The 25,626-nt window shown below is 47.4% G+C and overlaps 1 protein-coding gene across 1 annotated transcript; it reads left to right on the forward strand.

Moving 5' to 3' along the window:
* The first annotated feature begins 80 nt into the window (after positions 1–80).
* Positions 81–24,059, forward strand: LOC127186278 (ribosomal protein S6 kinase delta-1-like). The gene is made up of 5 exons (XM_051142711.1): positions 81–1,592; positions 1,864–1,953; positions 18,050–18,132; positions 19,095–19,190; positions 23,885–24,059. The coding sequence occupies exons 1-5, from the start codon at positions 182–184 to the stop codon at positions 23,993–23,995; spliced, it is 1,791 nt and encodes a 596-aa protein (XP_050998668.1). The 5' UTR covers positions 81–181; the 3' UTR covers positions 23,996–24,059.
* Positions 24,060–25,626: the final 1,567 nt, after the last annotated feature.

Genomic DNA, 25,626 nt, shown 5'->3' on the forward strand with positions numbered 1-25,626 from the left:
CTGTTGTGCTTGTTTCACAGGTGGCAAACTCTGGTCGTACATCAGTAAGTTTCTAGACAGACGTTCTCAAGAAAGCTTTGACGTCAAGGGGACGCAACCATCCACGCCTCTTCAAGCCGCCCTGCTGCAGCCCCGTGCTGGTTCTCAGGGCGGCAGCAGCTTCGAGTCCAGAGGCAGCGACATGAGCAGCATGTTGAAGGTTCTTCCCCTCAAGACTAGTCTCACCCCAAGTTCTCAAGAGGAGAGCAACCAGGAGGATGAGGGCCAGGACAGCTCCCCCACATGGCCGGATTCGGGCTCCAGCCCAGAGGAGGAGTGCACGGCTGGCTACCTGACCCTGTGCAATGAGTATCGGCAGGAAAAGATCGACCCGGGGTCCCTGAGTGAGGCGTCTGTCATGCGGCCTGACGGGGAGAATGCTGACACCCTGGCTACGGGGAGTTTCCCAGCACCCCTTGCTGCTGACAGTGTGAGCCCTAGCACACAGCTCAGGTTCTCCCCTGGAGATAAGGGCCTAGAAGCCGTTTGTTCCCCTCGGACATCTGATTCCCTCGCTAGGTCAAAGAGCAGCCCTATGGAATTCTTTACAGTAGACAGTAAGGACAGCACGAGTGAACTCCTGGGACTGGATTTTGGTGAGAAATTGCACAGTCTGAAACCAGAACCTTCGAAATCTCTCTTTACCCTTGAGGATGGAGACAGCCCTTCCCAGAGTTTTAATGCCAGCGAAAGCAAGGGGGACAGGGAAGCTCAGGACTCCATCAGCAGGGGCTCAGATGACTCCATCCCAGTCATTTCATTCAAAGAAGCTGCTTTTGAGGGTGTCGGTGGAGCTGAAGAAGGAAGGCCTGACCTTCTTGTCAACCTCCCTGGTGAGCTGCAGTCAACCAGAGAGGCCTCAGCAGCGGGCCCTACTGAGTTCTCATCGGCCAGTCCCGGAAGGCTGGAAAGTAAACTGTTAGAAGCCCCAGATGTGTTATGCCTGAGGCTGAGTTCTGAACAGTGCCATGACCTGGGGGAAGATGGCCCAGAGGAACTGAGTGATCCTAGTAGGTTTCTGCCTGGTGGTGTGACCCCAAAGCACCATCCTCAGGCCGATCTTGGAGTGTTATTCAAGGCTGATGTCGGTCACGGTAGCTCAGGAGACCAGTTTCTGTTACCCAGCTTGCATCTGGGGTCTGAAGGGTGGGGCCAGGTGGAGGCAGTGGTCCCTGCACAGGACTCGGGAGAAAGCCGGCTTCCCCACTCTAGCCTACACTCAGGTGCTAACGAACACAGCACACACACGGCTGCTGCCACAGTGGAGGAAGTGCTGCTGTTCCCAGCACGGACTAAAGAAGAGCCAAGCTCTCTATTCCAGAGAGACCCAGAGACCCAGCAGCAAAGTGCGCGAGCCCTGGGGGCAGAAAGGGAAATTCACCAGATTTTTGAGGACCTTGATAAGAAGTTGGCAGTAAGCACCCAGTTCCTCATCCCGGAGGGCTGCGTTCAGAGATGGGCAGCTGAGATGGTGGTGGCCCTTGACGCCTTGCACAGAGAGGGGATTGTGTGCCGCGATCTGAACCCAAACAACATCTTACTGAACGATGGAGGTCAGGAACTTTCGCAAATGCATTTCTTTTTATTTGCTGTGGCTTCCAATTAACCGAGTAGGCGTTTTATCTTGTAATTAGTATCTTCATTTCCTGTCTGGAGCTTCATTATCAGTGCGGCAAATTCACCCCCAGTAATAGCTTCTAGTACTTAATGATGCCATTATTCTTAATGATACTGTTTTTAGCTACAAAAGGAGTAATTACAGTTCGCTTCTGCAGAAAATGGAAGAGAAAAATGTTTTGATTTCTCCTGTCGTTTTGTTTTTAGGACACATTCAGCTAACGTATTTTAGCAGGTGGAATGAGGTTGAAGATTCCTGTGACAGCGATGCCGTAGCGAGAATGTACTGTGCCCCAGGTTAGAGCACTCTCCTCAAATGCCTCACTTCCTTCTCTGTACTAGTGCTGGTTTTCACCAGTGCTTTATGTAAGCCTGGAGTCCGCCTATACCTTCAGCCCTCAGTGAAGAAAGGTAGAGGATTGGACTGTATGGAGCCCAAAGATGTGCTGTGTGCGTGTGTGTGTGCACGTGTGCCTGTGTGTGCATCCATGGAAAGTCATTGCATCTTTGAAGTGTCTAAGCCTTATGTGCCCTGAGCCTCTTCACCTGGGTGGACTTTAAGTTTTAGTAAGATGTAATGAAATTTCCGAAGACGTACATACAGTGGGTGAAATGTGCTGTGTGTCCTCAGGGTGAGCTACCCTGAAAGCTGAGAACACATTTAAGATTTTCTTTTTATATTTGAGAGCATAATAAATGCATTTCCCTACTTTAAAGTGGCCCTTGTGGTAGATTCTTGACATGTCTGTCTTGCTCTTTATCTTTTAACATTACAGACACACCTCTGTGGCCGTTAAGGCCTCTGTCCGCAGCCTGGCCGTAGTTAAACTTATGGACTAGATTTGAATTACCCTCTTGCCAGTGCAGATGGGGCTGAGCTTATTCATCATGCACCCACCGGCAGTCAGGTGTCTCAGGCTCTGACGGAGCAGACAGGGTCCACTGTGTGCGGCGTCAGAGTCTTTAGTTTGAGCCAGCTCAGGTGTGTGGCTGCTCACTTTGTTTAGCTCAGTTTCATAGGAAGCAATGATAGTTAGGAGTGGAAAGGCTTTGTTGTCTTTAAGGTGTTATTCTCAGGGAAAACCTCCATTGTTAAGGGTGCTGGGCTGAGGACAAGCAAGCTTTCAACCCATAATGCAACTCACCCCAAACAGCCGATCTGTTCTGTAGTCAGTGGAGGAACACAAGACTGTGGTGGAGTTAACCTGCATTCGCAGTTGCAGGTGCCACTTTCTAATTTGGTGAGAACTAACATTTTAGGTACCAGCTAGCATTTATATATTTGTTAATTGCAGTGAATTTGGAGGTTTTAGAGTCCTTACATATGGGAGAGCTTGTGAGTAAAGCGTGTTCTGTCCTGAAGTGGGTCTAGTGTGACATGTAGAATAAAAGTGAATGACAAGGGCACATGCTTGTATCAGATGCTCTTGCTTCCTGCTCAGCCAAGGCTTCCATACTGAGAGTGGCTGTGGGGCGGTTCTGCCATCTGAACACATCAAGGCTGCTTCTCCCTTAGCATCTGAGTGTTTCCATATGGTGGGATAAAAACATTCCATTCAAAGTCTCACTTTCACGACTGAGTTTACCAGTGTCCAACTTTACCATTCCACTTTAACAATTCCAAGTTCACCAATGTCCGTGGTCACACCTTCCAAGTCCTAACTTCACGTCTCCAGGAACACCACTCCTCACGTTTGACCAGCAGGTGGCAGTGCACCATTAATGGATTCTTTTCTTTCTGCAGTCCTCCTCCAGGTTGTCCTTCATAGCGTTTGGGGGGGAAATCCAGCCAAACTGTAGTCTTAACGAGAGGCTTTGTTGTAATTGTTTGTATGAAAGAATTGCACCTTGCAGCTGCTTAGCTGCTCTGTGCATGAGCGACAGGGGTGGGTCCTCCAACCTTTGGGCAGATCAACTTTAGCAACAAGGAGAAACAAACTCAGAAAAGCAGTTCCCGTCTTCCCGTTGACATGACCTCAAACCTAGAGAGGCAGAGCCTCCACTTTGTTATCCTCAAGGGAGTGGAGCTGCAAAGCATCTCTTAAGACCACATGGCCGTGCTGGCTGTGAGTGTGCAGTCTTCCTTCTTGGTGGGAGAGAGCAGTGGTGATAGGCCAGTCTTTCAGCGTAGAGTGACCACATGTCTGCAAGCAAATAGATCCGAGCGTAATTTCCATCCCCAGCATCGCCCCCAGTTCTGACCCAAGTCCTGCTGAGATAGTCACTAAAGCCAGAGCAGCCTCTGTCTGCTTAGGAAGTACAGTTGTCAGAGGGTGACAGGGAGCTCTGCTCTGTGTGTACAGCCAGCCTGCCCCTGCCTCTGCCCCTGCCCCTCCTCCCTCCCAGGGTCCTTATCGCCTGTTTGTCTAAAAAAAAAAAATCACCCACCTGCCTGTACTTTATACTATGGCTGTGTCCTTTTATCTTGTGGATGATGTGCCTTGATATTTTGAGAAATTTTTCCAGTAACAGATTCGATTTACATGGACAGAAATTTGAGCAAATGCCAGACTAGCAGGGGGGCCATTATTCTGTTCTATAAATAAGTTTAGGCTAGAAAACACTCACAGAAACCTGGGAATCAACATGTTTTGGTCTAATTGAGGGGAAAAGCAAGATAGATAAATTTTGAAATGCAAATGATCACCTTCTGTTATTTAAGAGTCGCTTCTGCCAACTTTGTGATCTTAGATTTAAAGTCAGAGCCCTCCAGCCATGTCTGCGCAGGCAGTCCAGGCTCACGGGCTTCTGCAATAAAACTAAGAAGTTAAAAAAAAAAAAGTTGCCTTTTTATGTTAAAGAAAAGAGGTCCAACAACACAAAGACAAAAACTCTGTCTACGTTTGTGAAAAAGCCAGCCCTTAAATGGCTGCAGCTGCAGAGCCATCAAGAGAGTCTTGAGAAGAGGAATTCACGGATCAGACTCAGCCCTGTTTTCAAAGTCGAGGTGTCCTTTTAGGTTCACTTTGTATCCTCCAATTGTCTAGCAAGGTTGCAGTAAACAGCATCCTTCCCGGTGAATGGGTTCCTCCTAGCACAGCCACAGGGTGGAGGGCTGTGGCGGGAGGGTGGGCAGCACTGAGTAGGACTGCAGCAGTAAGGTCCCCTCCCTGGGTGCCGCTCCCTCTTCTCCAGAGCATTTGCTTGTAGTGACTCTTGATTTTATTTCTAATGCTACAGAAACCACAATGTCACCAAGTTTTTGGCCCAAGGATTTGAAACATTTCCTCACTCGGTACTATAGAATAAATTTTGTTACAGCATTTTTAGTGTAATAGAAAAATAAAATATGATGGCAGGGGCTATAGTTAATGTTTTCATAGCAGTATGTTTAGTTAGGTGTCTTAACTGTTATTATCAAAGGCAGCTGGAAATAGAACTTATAGTCTAACCATGTAAAATACAAAGACTGACAATCCAGTGCACAAGCTAGCACAGGTGAGCACAGGCTAGCACAGGTGAGCAGAATTGGTTACATCTTAGTTATTAAGCTAATATCCTCATGTACATTCCTGTTATACCATTAAACAAGTCCCCGTGTATTTTTCACTGTTATTTACAACCCTGTTATGAACCTTTACTTTTAAATACTTGGCATTTACATTGATATTTCTTGAAGAGTATTTATCACCCTGGAGCATGTATAGGTGAGCATGTGTATAAATCGAAGAGGCCCAACATATTTTTTGCTGCAGCCCCATCTCCACGCTCCCAGATGTCAAATGACAGCTTTGCTTCCTCTGTTAGGCGATTTCACACTTGAAAACAGCTCACAGCTGACGATGAAAAGTGAAACAGAGAAAGTAATGCTGAAAAGTGTCTGCAAAATTGAGAGTAGAGCCTGACAGGCACTCCCATGCGTCCACCCCCGCCCCGCCCCGCCCCGTCCCGCCCCGCAGATAGCCCCGGGATGTGTGTTGGGGAGCAGTCCCATTAACCAGGCGTACCCCCCATCTCTTCCTTGGTAAGTGTGGTTGGCACTCAGCAGTGTAGTTCAGTATTTGATATTAGAGCTAGGATTCAGCCCGGGGATGGTTTAAAATGTGCTGATACCATCAGGCACTTATTATTTAGAAGATTTGGGTGCCATTGTGAATTGCTAAGCCCATATGTTTGTCCCAGACCTGGCATTAACTCATGGCATTGATCTTGGATAAGTTACTTAATATTTTCCAGGCCTCCTTTTAATAGTGATAAGTGGATTTGTTGAATAGAAATGAAATCACCTGTGTCAATCACATGACACTCTTATACAAAATTCAGTCAGAATTCAAGTTCATATAGTGCAGATTTCCACCCGACAATCTGGGAGCATGGAGATGGGGCTGCAGCGAAAAATATGCCAGACCTCTTCAGTTTATGCACACACTCACCTATACATGCTCCAGGCTGTTAAGTATTCTGCAAGAAATACAATGTAAGTTTCAGGTTTTTAAATTTAAGAGTAAATTTCAAGAAGTAAAGGAAGTATTTTACTAGGAGGACTTTTAAAGTATACGTTTTTATATGCCTGTAGAGTTTGTATATAAAGTATATACTATGGAAATAAGGGATTTTTTTTGAAAAAAAAAATTTCATTTAGAGGAAGAAGCCAGACACTTTTGAATACACCAAAAGATAAATGCATGATTCCCAACAACGATAATAAGAATTATTTAACAGTTTATTTAAATATGAGCATTTAAGAGTCATAGAGTTATCTCCGCAAACGGAACAAAGTAAATAAACAAAGCTATGTATTCAGAGGTAGTGAGGCAGGGCATATGACGTGGTTGTCGGGTAGTCTCTTTTCCTCTCCTGGAGAAAGTGATGGAAGGCAAGGCTGGGTTTAGAGTGACTTTCAGAAGAGTGTGCTCGTGGCTAGTGTCCGCGTGTTGCTCTGAACGAGGTTCTTGGTGGAATTTGCCCTTGAGCAAAACTTGATCAGTAAGGTCCCTGGTGTTTTTGAGTTTTTCTGGACTGATGAGCAAGGATTCTTCATCCGTTGTCTCCAGGTCCTGCTGTGAAGCCAATCTATTTCTCCTAAGGAAAGCAAACTGTCAAGTCTTCAGAAAAGAGCAGGGATTGTACACTTGTTCTCCACAGCTCCCAAAACAAAAAGAGCTCCAAGTCTTCCGGAGCCTTTTCCTGTCAGGGAGGCCCTTCTGCCGCATGGGGAGGGAAGGGTTGGAGAAGGGTTCTGGTGCCGGGGGTCCTCAGGCCCAGCTGGGAAGGGCCGCCGGGGGAGTTAGGCTCCCAACGTCTTGATGTCAGATTTCTCATATTGCCACAGACTGGCTTGTCTCTAGAGTGAGGATGAGCTGGGTGGACACTGAGGAGCTTGGCTCCTGCGTCTTAGTGCTGTATCCCTTTGTGCATCGTAAGAGAAGAAACTTGCCAGTGTTACAAGTAGGAGATGTGTGGGGTGATCAGTAGGCAGTACTCACCCAGGTGAGGTGAGGCACGGGGTCTGTTGCTGTGTGCTCCCAGACACAGCCTGGCACTGAGTGGTGAGGGCAGCATTGGTCAGCTTCCCATTGCTGCAATTCAGGAAGTCAACACACAGGAAAAAAGGGTTATTTTGGTTTTTAGTTTTGGAGGTTCTAGTTCAGGCTTAGTTGGCCCTGTGGCTGTGTGTCATAGCAGCAGTGGGTGGGGCCAGAAATCCCCCTCATGCCCTCATGTCCTCAGTGACCTAAAGACCTCCCAATAGGCCCCAGCTCTTAGAAGTTCCTTGGCTTCCTGTGGTGCCAAGCACCCAGACCCTTGGCGACTTTAATATCTAGACTTTGGGCCGTTAAGAAGGGGTGTCGTTGCCAACCCCTTTCCTCTCTGATCTCATGCACACTGTTTCCAGAGGAGAGGCCCTGGAAGCAGTAGCTGCAGAGTAGTGTTTCTTAGCTTGATGATGCCAAAGTTGGTTTGGGGCAGTACTAGGCAACTGCCTTTCTTTTTGCCTCTGATATTTAGAAGATAGAACACTGAATCTTGGAGAGAGACGGGAGGGGGAGAGAGAGAGGGAGAGGGAGAGAGAGAGAGACAGAGACAGAGAAAGGAGAGAGAGAGAAGAGAGAGAGAAAGAGAGAGGAGAGAGAGAGAGAGAGAGAGAGAGAGAGAGAGAGAGAGAGAGAGAGAGAGAGAGAGGAGAGAGAGAGAGCCCATGCATGTGGAGAGCAGAGTGTGATAGTTGGCTGTGCTCCACATTACTTGTCGTTACACTAGACTGCCTGGCTAGGGAGCCGTGGGCATCTACCTGTTTCTGTCCCTACTGCCCCAGTGTGCCTGGCTTTTAGTGCCTGTGGACTTGTGAACTCCGGTTCCTGTGTCTGTGCAGCAAGCATTGTACCCACTGAGTCACCTGCTGACCGAGAACGCTTGCTCTTAAGCCTTTGAGGAGCTGCTTTCATGCAAACCACATTCCTGCTTCCAATAGACTCTTGTCTGGCTCAGTCTCCACACCACATTGAGGGCTTATTCCCTCTAATCAATTCTTCACAAATATTTCCCTCAGATAAATGTCTGAAGATGCTAAGGTCTTAAAATGTTGATGGTGAGCCACATCCAGGGCTTACTCCTAGAAATTCTTGATAAATGTCCCCTTCAGATAATGTGTGGAAATGCTAAAGTTTTAAAAAGTTAACGGTGGTGGTACAGGCAGGTGTGGCTGCAGAAGCTCCGTTACCTGCAGAACATGTGGCCTTGGCCTGCCTAGCTGGGCAGCAGAGCAGAGAGAAGGAGTGGCGCCCATCACTCTCACTTTGCAGTTAGCCTTTTTCTCATCCATCAGCCGGTGTGGCTTTGGTCGGGGGCACTGTGACCCCTGATGGCCATTCAGAGTGGAGCTGTGTGCGATCAATGCAGAGCGGAGCAGCTGTTGGTTTCCTCCTGCTAGCAATGTGGGCTGAGGGAGCAAGCAAGAGCGGGTAGCACTAGGAATCCTCACAGTCAGTCAGCCAGAAGCCAAGCAGCACTTGCCTGTTCCTTGTTTCATTTCCCAAGAGATCAGTTTGAAATGATGCCATAAACTCCGTGAGCGAGTAAATTTTGGCCCCAGAGTGCTGAGTCAAGTGAAATCAAAGTGTCTTGACTCAAGTTGTCCAGATAATTCAGGGACGTTTAGAAGGTAGCTGCCAGGTCACCCTAATCCAGGTCAGGTACATAGGAAAGGCCTAGCCCGAGCCGGCTGATGGGGTCCAGGGGCCTCTCCTGTTTTCTACCCCACAGCAGCCCCTGGGGGCAGGTAACGCAGTGACTTAACAACAGATGAATTAGCAGAGCAAGGCAGGAAGCAAGGCTGGAGTCTGAGGTGAGTCCAGAGCAGGGCAGGGCCGAGCAATGGGAAGGAGTCTACTCCTTGTTCTCTGAGGGGCGTGTGAGCCGTTGCCCCATTCGTCCATGGATAACACGCTAGCAGGTTAGAGCCATGTGGACAGATGTGCCACACCCACATGCACAGGCAGTGGGGTGATGCTGGAGAATTTGGGAAATACACAATGGACAGCTGGGCGGGCAGTGTTTCTGAAACAAGCCAGAAGGAGGAAAAAGGCTGGGCTGGGCGGTGTGTTCCTACTTGTCTGTCTGTGAATTAAGAACTGCCCTTGGAGATGCTGTGAGCACTTAGGCAGGTACCTGTTCAGGTGAACTGGCTTGAACCTGGGGTCCCTGTGAGTAGCTGTGAATTTTCAGACTTAAATTTTAGCTGCTAAGCTTTGATAATTCAGTTCATAGGCGTTAGAGGAACTATCCAAGCCTGTAAGGAAATTTAGCTTTGAAGACTGGGGTGTGGGGTGTATGTAGCTCAGGGGTGGCCCGAGGTATAATCATTGACAGTGCAAACAAGTCCTACTTGCTTGTTGCTGTGGCTTCATTTGTAGCGTTTTGTCTTAGATGTGGGAACATAACTGTCTATCAGCTGCCCTGGTGGCACACGCCGGCCATCCTAGCCCTTGTGGGAGACTAACATGGGAGGGTCCTGAGTACATGCTCAGCTAGATCTGGGCAAGGCTCTGTCACAATCCTGTATCTAAAGTAATACCCTGATCTTAGCTATTTGTTTATAGCTTTGTTTTTGAAAACATTGTCCCGGGAGAACCCGAGCAGGCGTTGGAGTCTGTCATCACACCTTGCTCAGCATCAGTGCTGGGGCCGCTCTTGTTGAGCAGACAGGAAACCTGGACTTCTCTCTTGGCCCTGTCTTCTTTCTGCATGGCATTTGCCAACCTTTTTTACCTTTCACAGGCCCATGCCACTCACAGCAGAGCAAACTGTCAGGCAGGGGCTTGCCACCGTGTTCTGCGAGGAGCTGTCTGAGAGGTGTCACTCTACTCCCCAGTGGAAGCCACTAGCAACTTGCTACCAGTGTTGCAGTTCGCACCTGATTGGCATTGACCCCCATTGCCAGAGCCTCTGATCTACCTGCTACTGTGTGAGCATCAGCTGCCACTTACAACCCACAGTCTGCGAGCTGTAAAGGTGCAGAGGATGTGATGGCACATAACACAAATGTTCTGGGATCTTTGTAGGCGCTTTGAGTGCCTTGAATAAACAGTGCTGTAAGATGCAGTTGGAATGTGCATACTGAAATAATGTAATAAACAAACATTTATTAAGTGCCTCCTGTGACCAGGACTGTGCCTGGGAGCCAGAAATAAAGACATAATTGGTATAATATTGACAGTTACTTTTGAAGTTATATCAAAGGAGTCACCCCAACAGAGGACATATACAATTGGCAAACTAGGATGTTAATAGACTTTCATAGGCAGCTAGTTGTATTTATAGGATGGAATTGCACTGAGCTAACAAAAGACATGCTTAGCTGTCCTTCCTCCCACAGTGGAGACCATATAGTGTTGGACACAAAAATGCTTTCTTGTATGTTTCTTTCTCTTTGCTCTTTAGTCATCAGCTGTGGTGGAAGACTAATGCCTAGCCCCTGCATAGAAAATCTTTACACACAGCAAGAGCCATGAGAGAAATTGACTAGGATTGTGTAATTCTAGTCCCTTTCAATTAGCAGCAGATGCTGCAGGGAGCGCTTGTGTGTGCAGGAGCGTGGGAGTAATGCTTCCCAGTGCTGCTAAGGGATGCTTGCAGCGGGAGAAGGACGTTCTTTCCCTTGGCTCACACGTGGCACTAATGACAGATGGCTTTATTAAACCACCTTTCTTTACTATGTAAGTGCATTACTGATGCCTGGCTCCCTTGTAAGAAATTAACAAAAACTTGACTATTTTAAATTTTACTAAATATTGGCACAAAGTTGGATGCTTGGTGTAGCAACACTGACATGTACACACACATGCATACATGCAAGGTCAGACACAGAATAGCGAATCCTGACGTGCACACACAAGAGTGCACACACACAAGGTCGGATACATAATGCAGGCAGCACTGATATGTACGCATACATGCACACACACAAAGCCAGACACTTAGTCTCTGTTTCTGACAGCTTGTAAGATAGAACACCCTGTAGCATAAGACACACTCAAACAATGTCCCATCAGCAACACAACAGGCACCTGTCAGAATGTGACCAATTCGAAAGCCACAGATTCACACACTACATTGAATGATAGTGTAAGGACTCTTTGGAAAACAAGGGAGAAATACAGATGTCTTATGCTACAGGCTTTAGCTTTGCCTCGAGCCTTGATCAACCGTTGAGTTCCTACTGCTTGGTCTGGTCCTGCAGGCCCGTGGCTGGTGCTGACTATGTGTTGGAGTCACGCTCATGCCTCCAGTGTCTTTCTGAATTCCTCAAGCCTGTGAGTGTGCGCCTGGCCCTTGATGCATGGCTGGAGATCGCTTCTTTCATTTCGTTTGTTGGTTAGGTTGGGTTTTTTTGGGTGGGGGTGGGGGTGAGGGCAGGATCTCTCTTTGTAAGCTGACTAGTGAGGTGCTCCTGAACTCACGTTTTTTTTTTTTCTGTTTTAGCTGTGATCATAGGCCACCGTCACAGGCTCAGAAGTAAGGCCACGTGCGTCCCACTTTGTTCCTCACTGTAGTTACACTTTTGGACTTGGGGAGCACTGCCATTCTTGCCTGTAAGGAGGCTCAGAAGACTGGAGTCACAGGCTGACCTAACTCAGTCTGTGTTTTAGCCTTGGGTGATTACCATCCCTAAGGTCACATTGTTTTTCTGAAAACTACCCCCGCTGGTTGAACGTTCTATGAGACAGTCAACACTAGCAAGACAATGGTGGCATCGCACAGCTGACACTGCAGTCCTTGCCCCTCTACCCGAGTTTCTTTGTTTCTTTGTAAATCATGATGGTTTGACTCTTTAGTAGGAGTTGAGACTCTGTCCTGAAGTCAGGAACTAGAATGGATTGGACTAAGCTGAAGCTCTAGAGCTTTGTTAACTGTGTGCACATGCCAGATGCCTCATCATCCTTTGGATGAATGGAATATAATTCAAGCCACTTCCATGTCTTCACACTGTGAGGAGACTGTGGAGCGCTTTTATTGCACAGGCTACCAGTGAGTTCTGAGGGGGGGGGTGGCATGGTGGCTGGCTGGGTGGGGGTGGACAGGGACGGAGGTTGAAGCACACTTGCTCACCTTGGCATTATCCACTCCTTGGCATCTTAAGTTAATGGGCGCTTTTGAAAGCGCTTTTCAGGATGACAAAATTAAAGTCAGTAGAGGTGGAAGGAGTGGGAAACATGGCTGTCCTCATTTTAGGGCTGTGCTCAGCCACAGAGCCAGAGCCCAGTTCATCTCTTTGACATGCAGAGAAAACCCTCCAGGCCTTACATGCCACTGTCTCATCATGTTTTTGTGTGAAGAACCTAAGAAGTTGTGTTTTGAGGGAAGTATATTTTCTCCGTTCACTTGGTTGAGTGCCTGTGAGGTCATTGCACTTGTGGGGAAGAAGACACCGCTCCCCCCCTCCCCCCCGCTCGTGCACAGAAGTTGTGGGGGTAACACCTTGGGTGCATAAGAAAACCAGTGTGAAATCAGTAGACTGTCCTTTAACATGGTTCAAACAGCTTTCAGAGTGGAGTTAGGGCTAAAGGGCACCCCAGCTCCCCTGCTACATGTGAGCACAAAGCAGCTTCACAGTGTCATGTGGCATTTCATTACCTTCTCTACATAAAGATTGTAATTAACTCTGTCTCAGGGTTGGGGAGAGCGTGTGTATGCAGCCTCATGCTCAGTGCTGTTCTATGTGTGAACTTCTGGCCGACCTGTCTCTGCCTCTCGTCATTTTGGGGGTGCTGGGTTATAGATGTCAGCCACCACATCCTGCTTTCTTATTAAAACCACGAGTAGCAGGTTTGTGCAACTGGTACTTTTGCCTGCTGAGCCGTCTCACTGGCCACAGTCTGTGTTTGCAGTGAACACACTGTCTCATAGCTGTTGTGTAAGTCAGTGCCCTTGCTTTCTGCTGGAATTTTTGAGATTTTTGCAAGTAAAACAGTTTTAGAACAGTGGGGTTGACAGCCACAAATAACCTCAGTTTCTTTTTAGCAATGTATTTTCAACTTATAAAAATTTTAATCTAGGAACAATTGTTTATTTAAGGCTATTAAAAGGGCAGCCAATGTCATTCATTCTGACAATTATGAGACGAGATACTTTGTTCAGAGCCTGTGAAGCAGGAGTTCGGAGGGTATTTAGTTTACTTGTACTCCCAGCTGCCCAGCTGCTAGAGAGGTCTTTGTTGTATCTTACCTCCATGCAGAACGCTTTGTTGTAGATTAGGGTCCTAGGAAAGCCAGGCACAGTAGCCTATGATGTCAACTCCATATTAATCAGCTCCCGCTTGATTTGAAGCCGTTTTGGAGTGTTTCAAGCTGTATTGTTGGATTTAAAACTTTTTTTTCTCTTTATGGGAAAAAAGCGTATCACTTTACAGTTGTCCTTAAGCCACAGCCACTTAGGTTCAAAGCCCACACAATGCAGTGGCCGTTATAGTCTCGTACACAGGTTCTCCGGAGGCGGGCCATCTACTTAGGCCTCTTATGATTTAAATCTGGAACGTGTGCCAAAAATGTCGTTGTGTGACTAAGCTTTGGGGAAGTGGCTGGTTTGATGCTGTTGGTCTTGTCAGTGGAGTGATCCATTTATGGAGTTCTGATTTGGAGGGCTTATTTGGAGGGTGGGTCTCCTGGCAGAGGACGTGGGTCACTGAAGGCATTGTACACAAGGTGTGCTTTGGCCTCAGCTCCTTCTGCCTCTGCCTCCTGGTCTTCATGAAGTGAGAGCTTTGCTTCACCATGCACACCCTGGCAGGGCTTGCTTTATTTTGGAGCCATAAGCAAGGAGGCTGCCAACTTAGACTGGAGACTACAAACCATAGGCCAAAGCAAGTTGTTCCTCCCTTGAGTGATGTCAGATATTTTGTGATAGTGATGAAAACCAGTGTAAGGGCCGAGTGCCTTTAGAGTATGGGGCTCGTTGTGTCTGAGAAAGAACCAGAGAAGATGATGAGAAGTGGACTGTGTCAGGGGCGATGACCAGGGAAGGGTGGAAGACAGGAGGAATGACAGCAGCAGCTCCAGGGCACAGTGTAGAGTGTCCCCAGCAGTGCCTGTGCCTATGGTGTGTCCTGGAGGAGCCAGTGTGCCCATACAGGTAGAAAAGAAGTTGGCTTTGTTCCCACAGGGCTGTTACCCACCTGCCACCACAGCTGAAGCCCTGTTGGTAATGGTCTACCTATCAAATACCTGGTTGATGGGACCAGGGACTTCAAAGCTTTGACGCTGATGAGTCTTGCTCTTAGAGGGCCAGCTGACCAAGTTCCCAGCAAGCAAAGGACCCGCCTGGCTGTCTCATAGAGTACCTGGGCATTTCCTCCCAGGGATTTCTGACTGCAGAGGTGGCATGTGTCCCCAGTGACAGTGAAGGTGTCTTCTGCCTGACAGTGGCATGCCAGTTTTACCTTGTGTTCCACAGTGGCTTCTTCCCTTATCTCCACTCACAGAATCCCAGTATTCCGGTTCAGAGGATCCAGTATTTGTCTGGTGTCTGGCACCCTTACCCTGCACACCTTCGCAGATTCCCAGTGGTGATGGAGGGAGGCGAGCAGAACCTAGGCTCTCAGTGGACTAGGCTGCACTGGGACAGCACTCTAGGATGCCCAGGTTAAAAGGTATCCTTGTAAACTGTGCTGCAGGCCCACCTCAGCAAGACTCTGCCTTGTAAACTGTGCTGCATGAGTGATGCAGGCCCACCTTAGCAAGACTTCTCTGGGCTTTAGAAGGAACCCTATGGGGAGACAGCATAGCTCCAATGTGTGTGTGTGTGGGGGGGCAGGGGGAACTCCTCAGATAAGCTGTAAGATCTTAAAAGGCAGCCTCTAACTTGCACATTCTCCGAGCTGGCTGGGTCCCCACCTTCTGCCCGCTCACAGAGAGATAATGTCTCTCTTCATAGTCCACGCAAATGAATTCTCCTTCAGATGTTAGGACATTAAAAATGATCAAAGTACGAGACACGTTTCATACACAGGAGACCTAGTTATTCAGACTGTGATATGGGCTGCGGTGTGACCAGTGTGCCCATGGCTGTGCTGCTCCTTAGTCTGGTAGTGCATGGAAAGTGCAGAGTGTAGCTGGCACATTCCAAGTGGGTGGTTGATCTGTTATTTTGGTTTTTTGTTCTGAACGGGTAAAACTTTAATAAAACTAAGTAATACAAGGCTACCTACTCTATACTTAAAGAAGTGGAATAGAGAAACATATACCTTCACTGTGGATGCTGATGGAGAAAATTGTTTTAGATTTTCATTGTTTAACTGTGTGTGACAATCAGTGCATTTGGGCCAATACTGAGCCTAATCTGTGCTGGTTCTATGGCCATACTGGGTGATGGGATGGCTGAGAGCCTACACGGAAGTCTGCTTACATGAACATGCCTGATTGAGCACAGCATTGAGATGCTATTGACTGGCCAGTGGGGTGCTGAGTAAGCATTGTGAATGGGGAATCCTGAACTGGTGTGCAGACTGGGAGGCTATGTGAAAGGGTTGTATTAGATTGCAGACCTGTGGCCATTGCTTCTTTGCTTTTCTAAGGCTCCTGGGAACACACACCCTGGCTAACATTTCTTTCTTTCTTTCTTTCTTTCTTTCTTTCTTTTTTACACATTTTTTTATTGAAAAATAAAAGAATTCATATTACATCTCATTTGCTGTCCCATCCCATGCATCCTCCCATTCCTCCCTCCCGCTTTCACCCCATTCCCCTTCCCTATGACTGTGACTGAGGGGGACCTCCTCCCCGTGAATATGATGCTAGGGTATCAAGTCTCTTCTTGGCAGTCTGCTATCCTTCCTCCAAGTGCCATCGGGCCTCCCCATCAAGGGGACATGGCCAAATATGGGGCACCAGAGTTCGTGTGAAAGTCAGTCCCCAGTCTCAACTGTGGAGAATGTTCTGTCCCTTGGCTAGATCTGGGTAGGACAATACGTGCAGTCATCATCAAACCCCTGGCTAACATTTCTAAGACTACTCTTCTAAAGGTGATGGGCTCTGTGTGTGGAGGTGGGGGTGGTGTAGCTTTGAAACAGTGCCCCCAAGGAGTTGTGTCTCCTGAGGGTATCTGAGTAAAGAGATGGTGAGAGCAAAATTTAACACGTAGACTCTCTGATAACTCACATATTCAGAAGAGTTCCGAGCCTCATGCCAGGCCTTGAGTGTGGTCCATCCTTTAACAGGGAGTGCTAAGTGTGCAGAGGCTGTGGGCGGGCTTACACAAGTCCTTTCCTGTGGCAAGTCCTGTTCTGCAAGCCTGCCTGTTTCCTTATTATCTCACTTTTTGCTTGGTATTTGTACCACCCAGATGTTTGTGGAGGCTGATAAATATTAAAAATCTCATCACCCTAGAACAGATCACTAAAATATTTACTTATTTATTTAAATATTTGGGGTCAGTTCTATCACTCCATTCTCTTTAATCGGAAGTCTCCTGTTTGAAAACAGTATACATTTGTACTTTGGTCCTACGCAAAGACGTCATCCGACATGGTTCTGCAGTGTGTGTGCGCATGTCACAGTTTATCCATGGACTGTGTGGACAGGAGCTGGCAGGATTCGTGTCCATTTCCTTTCTGCTGCATAGCTGAGGTCAGCTCGTCAGAGAATGGAGGTTGATTTGCTGTGAGCAGTGTAGGCAGAGGCAGGCTGGGAAAGTCTGTGGTGTGTGGTCTACAAAGAGAGTCCAGGACAGCTGTGGCTACACAGAGAAAAACCCTGTCTTGAGAAAAACAAAACAAACAGACAAAAACACAAAAACAAACACAAAAAAACAACAAACAAACAAAAACCCAAACCAAAAACCCCCAAAAGAATAAGGTCTCCAGCAGGACTTAGCAGGAGGAACTGTGCTTGGTGGGAGCTGTGGGGGAGCTGTGGTTGGAAGGAGCTGTGGTGGGAGCTGTGGTTGATGGGAGCTGTGGTGGGAGTTGTAGTTGGTGGGAGCTGTGGTGGGAGCTGTGGTTGGTGGGAGCTGTGGTGGCACCTGTGGTTGGTGGGAGCTGTGGTGGCACCTGTGGTTGGTGGGAGCTGTGGTAGCACCTGTGGTTGGTAGGAGCTGTGGTGGGAGCTGTGGTGGGAGCTGTGGTTGATGGGAGCTGTGGTGGGAGCTGTGGTTGGTGGGAGCTGTGGTTGGTGGGAGCTGTGGTGGAAGCTGTGGTGGGAGCTGTGGTTGGTGGGAGCTGTGGTGAGAACTGTGGTTGGTGGGAGCTGTGGTGGGAGCTGTGGTTGGTGGAAGCTGTGGTGGGAGCTGTGGAGTTGCTGCTTATTTTGGAGCAACCTGAACGACGACACTCAAGTTCCTCCAGGAATGAACAGGTTGGACTTTAGTTTCTGGCTCCTCTAAACTAGCAGTTCCATTTGTGGCTTTAAACGATGATTCTTCTAAACTTCAGAATACCTGGAATGCATTTCACACACTCCTTCTTCAGTGGGAGATCTGAGAAATGAAGGGAGAGGCTGGGCTGTCACCTGCTATTATGTGATACTGATGAGGTATTCACCCTGACTTCCAACAGTGTAGCTAACGTTGGCGTAGGTGATTTTTGAAGTTCCTTCTGGTTACAAGGTGTCTTTATTTCTAAAACAAAAAACGGTTTGAAAGGGGAAATCAACTGTGCTTCCCTGAATATGGAAGATGGAACAGTGCTGATCTGGTTGTTTCAGGCAGCCGGAGCACAGTGTCTTGAAGGTGTCCCTCCGTCAACCGAAGAGCAAATGCCTCCGTTTAATGTATGACTGTGTCGGGGAAAATGCAACCCCAGTAGGTGACCAAAGAGAGAAGCGGCTTTCAGGGATTTGAAAGCCCAGGAGTGTTTAGTATTTGCTCTCTCAGCATTAACAAGGTCACCTTGCTAATACATGTTAATTTTGAAAGTTTAATTGACCTCTGGAATTTTAATATCAACCTTTTTTGGTGTGTTTAGAGGTTGGAGCAGTCACAGAAGAAACAGAAGCCTGTGATTGGTGGAGCCTGGGTGCTGTCCTCTTCGAACTTCTCACTGGCAAGGTATGCAGTGACCTAGACACCCGGTGCTCTTGTCCAGATGCCACCCCGACTCCGAGCCGCTGGGTCGGGAACTGAGGAGAGCTTCAGTGTCAGAAGCAGGCAGAGAAATTTATCAAGAATCTGATTTTAAAAATTGTGTGACATTGAATAATTGATGGCAAGACTCTGTTATGATGCCACAGGGAGCTCTTCCCCTGCCTTGGCTATGACACAGCTCTAGCAGAATCATGCCTGTGGGGCTTGTGACAGGCATGTGCTAGATCCCCCAGACTCCTTAAGGCTCTTGTCTGTAGCCGGGAGGAATTCAGATTTTAGAAATTGGTGTTGACGTTAAATGCAGCGTCTTCCCCCAGTACTGTACCTCTTCCCTGTCTGTTCTGGCCTGGGATGCAGTGTACTCTCTCTGATTAGTAACTTCTAACCATGATGCTTGAGGTTAATGGACCTTAACAGAAGTTTGTGCCTGTTGTCTCCTGGGAAGAAACCGGAGGAGATGCACAGGCCTGCTCTGTTAAGTGTGTGAATTGGCAGGAGAAGACTGCTGTGGAGTGTGTGGTGAGTGGGGTTTGCCGCTGAACTGTAAAACGCCACTTCCCATATGTTAAGGCACTGAGGTCAAGAAGCTCTACACTAGAGAGTCTTAAGATGTTAGTTACTTCAGAGCCGTCCAGCCCTCTTTGGAGTTTGCGTGTAATTTAAGGTTTTCTGTTGTGATCCAGGCCCTCAGTAATGAAGGAGAAGAGATGGTTGTGCAAGCCTGTGGTGTGAGCATTGCGGCTGTGCCTTATGTAGGTCTCTGTAGGTGCACAGCCTTCGGCCTATTCTGCCTTGGTGACACTCTTGCTGGCTCTGCCTCCACTTCAGATGGTGCCACCTCTCTGTACTTGCTACCCGTGTGTCCTGTAATAGAACAGGCTGTGATGTGATGTGGGGTAAGAAATGTACCTGCTTGACTGTTTCAGACCTTGGTGGAATGCCACCCAGCAGGAATAAATACGCACACTACTTTGAACATGCCAGACTGTGTTTCTGAAGAGGCTCGCTCACTTGTTCAACAGGTAACTGAACCCACCCCCTGGCTAGTACTTTGACCTCCAGGTTAGCAGAGTTTGCTGCACTAGCACCATTAGGAAGTTAATTTGGGACAGGAAGGACTCATCTGCAGTTATGTTCAGATGAGCATAGCCCATTGATAGGATCAGAGAAGGGTGGAAACTTGTTGCTATTAATTTTTGTCTTAAATTTAGTCAGTTCCATGTATTTATGGAGGTGTGAGCTTAGATTGCTTTTGGTATCTCTGGGACCGCCCTGGTTTTCGGGGTTTAACAAGACATCCACCAGTTAGTATAATATATCAGAGCATTAAAATAGGCTATGTTTAAAGAATTAAGGGAAAGTGTCACAACAATGAAATAAATAGGTTACAAAATGAAAACCTACGGAAAACCAAGTTAAAGCCTTAAGACTGAAAAGTTCACTGAATGAAATCAGAACTCGCTGGCAGGGGCGGGGGTGTGTGTGTGCAGTAACACATCTGAAACAGAGTCCGGAGGCTCAGGCATTGGAAGTGACGCAAACTGAAAACAGACCCAAATATGTGAGGAACAGTGGATAGGGCCAGAGGATCTGTGAGGCAATATTTTCCTCTCAAATGTACATAAAACAAGAGATCCAGAAGATGAGGGGGTTGGGAAAAGTAGGAAAAACTCTTGCAGGAATAATGGCTGAACATGCCCCTGGTTTCTTAGCAGACTCTGCATGGAAGATTGAGAGTCATATCCAGACACACTGATGGCAGACTATTGAAAGGTGACAACAGAGAGGAAAAACGTAAAGCCAGCAAAAGAAACACTCATGTCAATAGAGAGCAGAAGACACTAGAATAGCATTCGTAGCATTGAAGAGAAGTATCAACAGCCAGTAATTCCGAAAAATTATTTTTCATAAAAGGTAAATAAAGATACCTCCAGATAAAGAATGGCGAAGTAGCTTCCAGCCATTGCTGTACATGTCAGGAAGTAGGGACTGTGTCAGGGTGGAGGGAACGGCACAGGCTAGGACACAGGGCTGAGGATGCTGTGAACAGTGCAACGGGAGAGACAAGTTTGTAAAGCTTAAATATTTTTCCCACTTAGGTCCCCAACCTCTCTAAAAAAAAATACAGACTATGTAGTAATAATTATGAGATGACACTGTTGGGTTTATGGTATACATACATAAAATATACACACAGCTCTTTGTGTAAGTGCATTCTTCACCCACAGGGTTAAGCAACAGATCAAATGTATATGTGTTTTAAATTCTAGGCTGTCTGGGCTTACACACCTGTAATCCCAGTGTGTGGAATATTGTGACAGGAGGATTACCATGAGTTCAGGGCCAGCCTGGGCTATATGTTAAGCCATTCTAGGCCAATCTGAGTTGCAGTATGAGACCCTGCCTAAAAACAAAATAAAACAAGAAAAACTATGTGCATGTTGTTTTTCTTGTCACCTTTCTACACAATGCAGTTCTATTTGCATATTGGTTACAGTGTTGTGGATCAAAGTCCTCTGAGACGATGTATGGGAGAATATGCTTCTAGACTTGTCTGAATATGGCCAGGGGCTGGAGCACCGTGGTCATGCAGGCTGTGGAAACGGACCCCATGGATACAAAGGGTGACTGGACCTGGCAACAGTCGAGGGACAGAGCTGGGCTGTGGTGGGAGAGATCTCATGCCTGGTACTCAGTTAGTACTATTCTGAAGTGGATCATGATCAATTAAGTTGTGTGGTTTCTACAGCAACTACTAAAAGAGCCCTGGGGACATTCTAAGTGTGTGTCTGCATACATTGTACAAAAGGCCACTAGAGTTCCTGGAAAAGTGCATGGGGCAGCCTGGAGTTAGATACAAGTAGTTAAAGAAACCGGTTAAAGGAAGGTAAGCCATGCACACAGTACCCGAGAGCTGGAGCGATGCCAAGCATCAGCACAGTGGACAGTGGAGCAGCTTGCTAGAGACTGGCTTCATCTCAGAAGGATCAAGCCCAGCACAGCAAAGTGTAACTAGTAATGGCCACAAAGTGCATGAGAGTGCTGAATCGAAAGGAAAAACAGTTCAGCAAAGTAATGGAGTCCTCCATATCTCACCTTGGTCATTACAGAAGCCAGCAAGCCACAGAGAGCACGTGACAGTGCTGGTGGAAGGCTCTACAGTGGCTGCGGTGTGCACATGGTCATCACGCGCACTGAAAGCAGCCTCCTGGATGGCCATGTGCTGTGCTCAGATAATCTCCCTGATTAGAAAGGTTGAAATCCAACAACATACACTGACCATAGCAAAGAAATTGTCAGTCTATACTAGACAACAGGCAAGTCAGAAGTTCAAGGTCATCTTTGGCTTCACAGAAAGTTCTAGGCCAGCCTGGGATACAGGAGATCCTGCCTCAAAAAAAAAAAAAAAAAAACAAAAACAAAAAAAACCACAAAGCAAAAAGCCTCTCTCCAACTCTGACTAAATTCCCAGATATTTGGAAATTAAACAGCACACATCTGTGTGTAGCTTATGGGTCAAAGGAGAAATTTTAAGTCACAGTACAGCAGTAACAGAGTGGAAGTGGAGAAGAGCAGCGTCCCGGGGCTTGTAGAGGGAGCTGCACCAGTGATTGCCACCTTTACACAGCTGTCTCAGAGTCTAAGCCTGCATCTGAAGGCACTGAAAAGAACTGGGTACCGGACACACATCAATGATCCCAGCACTTGGCAAGCTGAGGCAGGAGGATTGCGTGAGTTCAAGCCCAGTCAGGGCTCTAGAGTGAGTCCCTACTAAAAAAAAAAAAAAAAAAAAAAAAAAAAAAATAATAATAAATACATAACAGAAAGGAGCTATCCAAATAAAGTAAACCCAGAGGAAACTGAAGAAACAGAAACGAGTGAGGGAACAGAAAGGAAGGGAATAAAGGTAAATCATAACTTGAAACAGATGCGTGAGGCCGTCCGCTGCAGTGTTCACAAAGGCAGAGATGCCCCGGCCAGCCAAACACCTTCTAACGCTAGTCTGCGTTAGCCAGCTAGTCATCCCAGGCCGGGAGCATCAAAGCAGCAGTGTGCCTCGTACATGTGCTTGGAAATTAGTAAGCCCTTGCCTGCTGAGCCACAGGCCCCTGCCCTCACTTCACACCATATGCAAAAATATACTCAGAGTAGCTCATAGACCTTTGTGGAAGAGCTAAACTATAGAACCTGTAAAGAAAACATGAGAATACACCCATGGCCTTGGGCTGCGCAGAGCTAATTAGATATGACACCAAAGGCACGATCTGTAAAGGAGCATTGATAAAGTAGACTTCAGTAAAATTAAAAAATAAGCACTTCAAAGATATGAAGAAAGTGAAAACAAGTCACAGGCTGGAGGAAGATGTTTGCAACCCGCTTGCCTGTACTTGTGTTCAGCATGAATACAGAACTCCTGTCACCCAGCAAGACAGACAGCGTAGTGTGAAAATGGGTGGATGGTGAGCTATTTCAGCAGAGACTGTGTGAATAGCTGCCAGGTACTGCCATGCTCAGGGTCATTAGTCTCCAGGGAGTGCGACCAAAACCACCACAGGCTGCCATGAGCCCTCTAGAGCAGCTTTCAGTAAAGACCAGAAGTTGCTTAGGCAGAAAACCCAGAGCCCCTGCTCACTGCTGATGGGCGTGAAGACAGGTCCAGCATAGGGAAAGGTCAGCAGTTTCCCTGTGACCCAGCACTTCCTGTCCTAGGAATGATTTCAAGTGGAAACCTGTGTCCCCCGAGGAACATACGTAACTCTTAACAGCAGTGCCGTTCATTATAGTCCAGAACTGGGGGACCTGAAGGCCCGTTAGCGAGTGGGTAGATTAATAGCACACAGTGGAGGCAGTATGGAATATTGACCAGAAAAAAGGCCAGTGCCTCCTCCAGAGGGTTGGGTCCCACAGTCACCATGCTCAGTGAGGGGAATAGTGCAGAGGGTTACTTAGTGCTCCACCCAGTACAATGGCCCAAAAGGACAGGCTCACAGTGGCCGCCTGGGGCTGAGGTAGTGGGGTACCACAAATGCCACAGAGCAGACTGCCAGGCTCTTCAGAGCAGCCTAGAGTTGGACTGGGCCTTGCACTAGACTAAACTGATCAAAGATTGTCGGTTTATAATTTGAAAGTAGATATTTATGTAGTATATAAATTGTCCTTATTGGTAAAGCTATTGAGGGTGCGGGAATGTCTCAGCCACACTCTCCAGGATGCCAGGGCCTTCGTATGGTTGTACACAATCGCTCCTGGTTTGCACTGTTAAAAATCTGCTTGCTTATGATGTTATATACTTATTTTATACATAATTCTAAGGAAGTGTCTTTCACTGGATCAAATCACCTCATCAAATGCATCAGCCATTCCCGAGAAAGTGGTTTGGGGGACATAGATTTGCTTGTTCAGATTGGAGAATATGTCATTCTGATGTGTTTGTTGTAGTTGTTAAGGAACTGAAAGATTCTATGGAGCCCCTAGACTTTGAGTCCTGAAGAAAGTAACTGTCTCTCTTGACCCCATTCCCTGCCTGGGAATGAGGGAAACCCCAGATTACCCAGAGCTATGCTTGCAGATGTTTAAGAGCTTGCCACTCAGTTGGGATGCTCCACCAGCCCACAGGCAGACAGCTACTTGCCGGTAGACGGCCCGCTTACCACTTGCATGAATTCTGAAGCCCTTCCTCCCATTGCTCTGTCACTTATAGAATCTTTTGTTTCAGCTCTTGCAGTTCAACCCTATGGAGCGTCTGGGTGCCGGAGTGGCTGGGGTCGAAGATATCAAATCTCACCCATTTTTCACCCCCGTGGATTGGGCAGAACTGACAAGATGAGCATCATGTGGCGTGTTCTTACGAGACAGGGCTCCAGGAGTGGCTAACCTTCAGTCACCCTCCAGCTGGGGCACCACAGCCTTGGGACAAGGACCTCAGAGGAAGTGATGGGGCAAGAGGCTAACAGAATCACTTACACTTGCTGTCTGGACAGAAGACTCGCTAACCTTGCCAGCAGCTGCTGTGTACATACCTTTCTTGAGATGTCGCATAACTTACATCGAGGGTTGCAGGTGCTGCAGGCATGACTGAAATGAGAATGCCCGGTGAAGACGTCTGCAAGTGTAGAAGGAAGACTTACATGAGGGAAGGGCCTGTCAGTGGCAGCTAACGGTGCTTCTGCTAAATAAGATGGGTTTACATGATTAAGTGCATATATGCCGAGTAATACACTAAATGTGCTCTGTGAACAGTGTCACCAGTGGTCCCACAGAATGGAAAGGAGTGCCCGGCACTGAGCAGGGCCCAGGTTATCTATGAGGAAAAACACTCTTGCCAGCTTTGAACTTGCTGGCCAATGCTGCTAACTCCGAGGGGCTCATGGGAGCACCCCTGTCCTCCAGCTCCTCTGTCTCTGCTCCATCTCTGCTTATCCTCTTAGATTCTGCTTTCCTATTTGTGCTAACACACAATGCAACGAAAAAGGGAAGGGGCATTTATCTCCCCCAAACTGTCAGCTTAACAGTCTGAGCAATCATGATGCAAATAAATGTGGCTAAACCTTGTATGACTTCTTCATTTAATAGATGATTTGAAGAGTTGGTTTGTTTTTTTCCCCTGTTCTTTCTCATCCAAAGTAGACGGTTTGTCCTGCTGTCCTACTGTGTTCATCTTCCTTTGGGCTACTGTACACGGAGCTGTGCATCTGTACAGAGATGTCCTGTTTGATGACTCAGCAAGGTGATGCTCAGAGCTGAGCTGTTTTCTGGGAAAGAATTGGGTGTTTACCTGTCTCCAGTGGCTTCTGAGACCATTCCCTCATCTTGCTGAGGTGGTGCAGCTGCCACCACGTTGCTTGCCAACACTTACAAGTGCCCTCCAAGTGTCAATGTCTGTGTGTCAAACTTCATCCAAATTACAGAATAGGGCCCTGTTTACTAGCAAGAGGCCACCAGAACTCATTGAGATTTTCTGTTCTTTTGTTGCCATTGTATTTTGTTTGTATTTGTTGTATCAGAGCTTAGACGCGGAACCTTGTGCCTGCGTGCTAGGCAAATGCTGGCCCATTGAGTTTCATTCCAGCCCCTGAATTTTCCCTGATGTTCCCAAGGGCATTGCAGCATCCATCTGCTGGCTGCCAGGTCTCCCATCAAGATAAGCAGAAGCAGAAATGCTTATTGAAACACAGGAAATGTGCAGGCATTTTCCTTTTTTCTGTTATTTGACTCCCCCTCTTCCCTTTTTTGTCCCCTTATAACCTGAAACCCAGCTGAAGGGCTGCGACAACACCACGTTGGGACATAGCAGGTCACCAAGATCAGACCTCAGTCAAGATGACATCAGTCCCTGGAACTGGCTTTGGCTTACCAACCCCTGGCCTCATGACAGGAACTCATGCAGGTGAGACACAAGGACTTCCTGTGTGGGTTGGTAGGAAGTCTGTAAGCAGTCAGAGCCTGCCAGCACAGAAC

Source organism: Acomys russatus, unplaced genomic scaffold (assembly GCF_903995435.1).
Source record: "Acomys russatus unplaced genomic scaffold, mAcoRus1.1, whole genome shotgun sequence".
Classification (NCBI taxonomy): Eukaryota; Metazoa; Chordata; class Mammalia; order Rodentia; family Muridae; genus Acomys; species Acomys russatus.